This window comes from Coptis chinensis, chromosome 2 (assembly GCF_015680905.1).
Source record: "Coptis chinensis isolate HL-2020 chromosome 2, ASM1568090v1, whole genome shotgun sequence".
NCBI classification, from domain to species: domain Eukaryota; kingdom Viridiplantae; phylum Streptophyta; class Magnoliopsida; order Ranunculales; family Ranunculaceae; genus Coptis; species Coptis chinensis.
The window spans coordinates 107853361-107860124 of NC_141457.1; the positions used below are offsets into that span (position 1 = coordinate 107853361).

Here is a 6764-nt window from a genome sequence, read left to right on the forward strand (position 1 = left end):
AAACAATATTATCCTCATATACATACACACGATAATAGTTCATCTATATACAATAATATAAAAAACGTGTATACGCAAGTATACACATCTCAAAAGGAATACACATATATTTTATTTTACCGTTCTTTTAATTTCTAACTAATCACCTCTAACAAATTAATCTCTTATATCTTAAAATATTATTCATCTATTAAAGTGTACGAGTGAGGCGAGATAGTTCCTCCAACACTGAGGCAATTAGTTCCTTACTTAGTACGTCACAAAGTCATCAGTTAATGCAGCTCATTCAATATAGATAAAATATCTTCTTGTTTCTTAAATAATAACATAACACTCAAATACAAAGTTCACAGACATGTTGTCGTACTTAATCCATACTCCATGTGAGAATGAACACTAACAATAAAACAACATTATAGTAAATAAGAACATTATAGTAACAAAAAGAACAAGCATGGGAAGAGGAGTAGGGGTAGGCCCAAGGGCTCCAAAAATAAGAAATATTAATCGATGATAGCGCCAATAAGTGTGTGGAATGTGAGAGGTACAAATGACCTTCACAAAGCTGCGGAGATCAATAAGGTCAGAGTAAATAAGAAGATTAGTATTTTTGGGTTGTTAGAAACGAAGGTTAAAGAGCAGAAGAGTGAATCTATTAGAGATATTTGTTGTCCTCAATGGAAGAGCGTTGATAACTATGCCCAGAGCCCTGCTGGCAGAATATGGGTATGTTGGGAGCCGCGAGTGGTGTATGTCCAAAAATTGAAGGAGTCAGATCAGTTTATCCACTGTAAGGTGAAGTTTATGCCGAGTAACGAAGTTTTTTGGCTGACAGTGGTGTATGCAAGTAACAGTGCCAAAGAGAGAATGGGTTTGTGGGCTGACCTTATCAGACTAAGTAGAACTGTTCAGGGCCCATGGTGCGTGGCAGGGGACTTTAATAATATTTTAGAATCAAATGAGAGAGTAGGAGGTGATCCAATGCATCCTAGAGAAGCGTACGACTTTAGTCTCTGCTTGCAGAATTCAGGACTGTCTGATATAAACTCCATTGGATTCTTTTTCACTTGGTGGAATAAATCAGTGGGCATCGGAAGCATTATGTCTAGGATTGATAGATGTTTAGTGAATAAAGCATGGTACACTGCCTATCCTTATTCTTTTGCTGAGTTTCTACCATACGGCATATCCGACCACTCTCCAATGCTCTTGAGTTGGAGTGACTATACGAGGAAAGCTCCCCCGTTTAGGTTTTGTAATTACTGGGCTTTACAGGGTGAGTTTAAAGGCATTTTGGAAGAAGTGTGGAAAACGCCCATTTATAACAATCCCATGTATGTTTTGGTCGAGAAGTTAAAGAAGTTGAAACAGAAGGTCAAACCATGGGCCAGAGCTAACTTCTCCCACCTTCATGAAAGAGTGGAAGTTGCAAAGCAAGAACTGTATGATGCGCAGATTCTACTACAGAGTAGTCCAGGGAATACAGTATTGGGGGATAGAGAAAGGACCTGCATGGATAGATACAACACTTTAGCGAGAGCTGAAGCTATGGATATGGCACAGAAGAGAGAAGGCATGTGGACAAAGGATGGGGATAAGTGTACGAAATACTTTTTCAGCTGTATTAAGGAAAAGGCATCAAGAAGAGGTATATGGGCTCTGGCAAATGAAAATGGTCTCACAGTCAAAGGGCAGAATGAAGTAGCGAAGACAATAGTAGAGTACTATACGCAACTTCTGGGTACAAATGCAATGCCAGTGAGTGATGCAGAGTTCTTCCTAAACCTGAAGATAAGGAATGGCATCTCGGAACCTATGGCAAGAAATTTGGAGGCGGAGATCACCGATGAAGAGGTCAAAGTAGCGCTTTTTGATATGGACGATAATAAAATGCCTGGGCCTGATGGTTTCAATCCTTTTTTCTTTAAGAACAGTTGGGAAACAGTGGGGGAAGATTTCACTAGAGCAGTAAAGAATGTGTTTGGCAGAAACAAGCTTCCAAGGGCGGTAAATTCAACTTTTCTGTGTCTCATTCCAAAAGTTAATAATCCAACAAAGGTGGAGGATTTCAGACCTATAGCGCTGTGCAACACTATTTACAAGTGTGTTACAAAGGTCATCACCAACAGGCTCAAATTATGCATCAATGATCTAGTTCATCTAAATCAATCTGCATTCATACCAGACAGATACATTCAAGACAATATTCTCTTATCACATGAGCTACTGAGAGGGTACGAACGAAAACATGGTACCCCTAGGTGTTCAGTGAAGCTTGACATCAGGAAGGCATATGATATGGTCAGCTGGGATACTATAGAGTTCATGATGGAGAGATTTGGTTTTCCGGAGAAATTCAGGAAGTGGATAAAATTGTGCATAAGTTCTCCTACTTTCTCTGTTTTAGTAAATGGGGCTCCAGAGGGTTTTTTTCAGGGGAAAAGAGGATTGAGAAAGGGGACCAGTGTCTCCGTACCTGTTTGTGCTTGTCATGGAAATATTTGAAAGTATTGTGAAAGAGAAGATAGAAGCGAAGCAGATCAAGTATCACTCCAAATGCAAAAAAACCAGGTTGACCCATCTGGCTTTCGCAGACGATGTCTTGTTTTTTTGTCGAGGGGAAGCCGAGTCTATAAGAAGCCTAAAAGAATGTATAGAGGTGTTTGGGAAGGCAACTGGACTGCAGATTAATAAACACAAGACTACGCTGATGACAGGATCCATTAGTGTTTATGAGGCTCGTGAGCCGGGCAACAATATTGGAAGTTGAGTTGGTTAAACCCCCTGGGCCGATACTTGGGTTTGCCTCTCTTTTGCGTAGACTTGGGATCAAGGAGTGTCAAAACCGGTGGATAGGGTTACAGCCAAGCTTAAGGATTGGAAAGCTAGAATGTTGTCGCATGCAGGAAGACTTCAACTTATTCTATCCGTTCTCACTGCTATGCCCATATATTGGTACAGAACCTTCTTTATACCAAAGACAGTGATTGAGCAGATAGAAAAAGTGTGCGCCCGATTCTTATGGAGCGGAGTTGAGCTCAAACGATGCTACCACCAAGCTAGTTTCTCTACCTTATGTAAGTCAAAGGAAGAAGGTGGGTTGGGTATCATGAATATGGGTTTGTGGAACAAAGGGGCATACTGCGGCCTAGTGTACAAGGTAGCTGCTAGGGAAGAAAGTGTGTGGGTTGAGTGGGTTTGGAGGAATCTGATACAACAAAAGTTCTTTTGGACTATGAAGATTCCAAGTGATTGTGCTTGGGCATGGAGGAGTATTCTTAAGAGCAGAAAAGAAGTACAGCAGTTTGTCCTCTACAGTATCGCAAATGGTGAGTCCACTCTTCTATGGCATGATATTTGGTGTCCACTCAGTCCTTTGCTACATAATGCTCAAGCAGCAGCAGAGTTGCACTTACCTTTGGATGCTAAGGTAAGCACTTTGATCGGGAATGGAAGCTGGAATAGTAAAGTGGATGATATACAAAGCAATGAACTAAGGGAAGCCATATTGAGCATTCATATCAACTCTCATTTGACGGAGGATAGAGTCATTTGGGTGCCGCATCCTAGTGGGAGATTTACAGCCAGCAGTGCATATAGAGTTTTGGCTCCAGCAAGACCGACAGTTAGATGGCAGAGATTGGTCTGGGGAAAACTAGTGATCCCGAGACACTCATTTACCTGTTGGCAGCTGTTCTCGAACAGCTTGCCCACGCAAGATCGTCTAGTCCAAAAGAAAATTATCAATCACTCAGCCTGTTGTTTATGCGACCAAAGTCGGGAAAACTCAAATCACCTCTTTTTTGAATGTGGATTCTCGCGAGAAATCATTGAAGGAATCAAAACAGCCTTGGATATTAAGTCGGACACAAGTTCATCAAATAGGGAGTGGTCTTCGCTGCTGAAGCTTTGTAAAAGGAAAGCAAAGATCGGTGAGATATACAAAGCCTTCATTTGCGCTGCAGTGGATGCGATATGGAAAGAGAGGAATGCTAGGAGGTTCAAGAACTACAAGCAAAGCGTCGATGGTCTTAGGAAGAATTAGGAGGGAGATGAAGGCCTATATCCAAACTCAAGTCGATGCGATGCCAGATACAGCTGAGAGTCGAGCACTCTGTCAGAGAATAGGTATCCAAACTCAGTTTAAGCCTCTAGAAAGGAAGTGGTGCAGTTGGCATGTTCCGGCAGAACCAAGGAAAAAATTGAATACCGATGGGGCATTAACATCACTAGGAACAGGGCACGGTGGTTTGATCAGAGATAGTAAAGGTGTAGTGATTGAAGCCTTCACAGGCTCGGGGGGGATGCAGTCGGTCATTTTTCAAGAACTTAAAGCGATCGAGATAGGAATGATCAGATGTCGAGCACTAGAGGTTCAGGAGGTGGAAATCGAATCGGACTCTCTCTGGGCGATTCAAATCATCAAGAAAGTTGTTGATATACCTTGGTATTGTCTGGACATTGCTACTCACATCCAAGAACTAGCAACAAATTTTGTTTTTTGTACTTTCTCTCATGTTTACAGAGAGTGCAACAAATCTGCTGACTTGCTCGCAGGTTTAAGCATCTCCAATTGTATCAGTTGCGTGCATCATTGTAATCCTCTAAGTAGAGAGCTCCATATGTTAGTAGAGGATGATGCAGTGGGAAAAATGTATGAGCGAGTTTAATCAATACAGGTGAGGGTCTGCCTAACCCTAGCTTACTTCTAAAAAAAAAAAACATTATAGTAACACACATTATTTTGATCAAATCCGTTAATAAGTAACATCCTACAAAGGTAACTACTCCTCGTATGATAAGGAAAAATAAAAATCATTTCATATCCACTCCACATGTAAGGGCATCTCCAATGGGGGGTGTAAACTGTATAAAGTGGAAATTTTACACTCCAAATATCAAAAAACTCTTTCCAATGGGGGTGCTATACCGTAGGTAATAGTGTATTAGCTAATAGAGAGGGTGGGGAATTCCCCCTCTCGCTTTTCTAAAGTAATTTTTTAACTCGGACGTCACTCCAAGGTGGAGTGACGTCCGAGTTTAAAATCTATTTTTTTTTATACTCTTCTATTGGAGAGTATAGCGTGTGGATATTTATAAAAGCTATACAATACTATACAATTAGAGGTGTAAAATCCTAATGGCACCTACGTGGAGCCTAGGTGGAGGTGTAATTTTACACCCCCCATTGGAGATGCCCTAACTAATATAAATATACACATTACACATACAATCAAATCAAGAAAAATATTGACTAGCTTTATTTATGTATCCCCTTTTTTTTTTCCTGTGTAAAAATAAAACAACGAAAATAGTTTTGAAAATAATACTTCCTAAACACTATCCATAAACCACGATCCGAGAATCACTTAGACTCACCTAAGTCTAAGCTAACCAAATGCTCTGATACCAAATTGTCACACCCCGAATTTCGACAGAATTCAGAAAAACAATATTAATTCCCGACTCTTCGATTTTCGAGGTGTGACGCACTTTCAACTTCCAAAAACTCAAAATCAGTTTAAATATGCAGATAATTAAAAACCAATAAAAAATTTCGAATAACCAAAAGTCCTCTTCATTACAAAAATTCACAAATATGATTAGGTTACAAATCTCCTTTCAATAACTCTTTAATTAAAATTACAAATGAAAATACAAAAATATTGTCTCAACTGAAAATCTATTTCACCTTAAGGGAAAACAAAACATATCCTGAAATGCGACGCTAACGCAAACCACAAGCAGGTAACGCATATGAATCTGATTCCATGTGTAGTTTAATTCTCATAAAAACGTATATATCTAAGTCTTATAAGAATTCCCTTCTAATTACGTGCCAATATTTATATGTTTTACACACTACTCACACCAAATCTTAATTAGATAATGACTAACTAATTATGCAGGCTTCCGCACCATTTTAACATTTGATTTGTCCATATAATTTACAACATAAAACGTAGCACAATTAAACAGTCAACAGTCCACAATCAAAGCCCAAAACCAAAACCCCAAAAGTCTAAACATTTAAAGACCCGTTGGATCTATTTTAAGTTATATGGACCGGCCCCCAAAACAAACTTGAAACTGGCCCAAAACTTTAATTGGTTCGGCCCAAAGAAAACTAATGTGGTCTGACCCAAGAACAAAATAGAACTAGCCCAACCAAACAACTAAAATCGGGCCCAAAGAAACAACATAGAACTGGCCCAACCAAACCAAATAGAATCGGGCCCAAAGAACTAAACCAAACTGGTCCAAACTCAAAAGAAACTTGGCCCAACCCAACTAATCAATTTCGGCCCAGTACAAAAATAGAACTCGACGCAACAACTAAATAAGCTAAGGCCCAAGCCCCAAGCCCCAAGCCCAACCAAACAGGTCGTCTTCTCCATCATGCTTATTCTCCACCACCAGCAGCAGCTCAAGTCCGGCCACCACTTCTCCCTTCCCCATCATATCAGTTTTGATCCTTGACAAAAACCCAATAACTTTAACAAAAGCAAAAACCACCAATCATTAAATATATATTCTTCATCAAAACTAGATCTCGAATTCGCGCCGCCATTAAAGCTTCTTCAAGCTTCAATCTTACCCCTTTCCAGCACCCATTCAAACATTAATAACCAAACATCAACCCCTTATTACCACCAATCTTCAATCAACACAAAAACAACAATAATGGTTCACCTAAATTTTACTGGCGATTTCTCTGGTCGCCATTAACGGCCTTTCAAGCTCCAACAGCCCACCCAATCACC

General features: G+C 39.9%; 2 protein-coding genes across 2 annotated transcripts; both read left to right on the forward strand.

The window, feature by feature from the left end:
* Nucleotides 1–3115: 3115 nt before the first annotated feature.
* Nucleotides 3116–4045, forward strand: LOC147520278 (uncharacterized). Its single transcript, XM_086594259.1, has one exon. It carries the CDS (start codon nt 3116–3118, stop codon nt 4043–4045), a length of 930 nt encoding a protein of 309 aa, XP_086450385.1.
* A 40-nt stretch (nt 4046–4085) lies between these two features.
* Nucleotides 4086–4670, forward strand: LOC147520279 (uncharacterized). Its single transcript, XM_086594260.1, has one exon. It carries the CDS (start codon nt 4086–4088, stop codon nt 4668–4670), a length of 585 nt encoding a protein of 194 aa, XP_086450386.1.
* Nucleotides 4671–6764: the final 2094 nt, after the last annotated feature.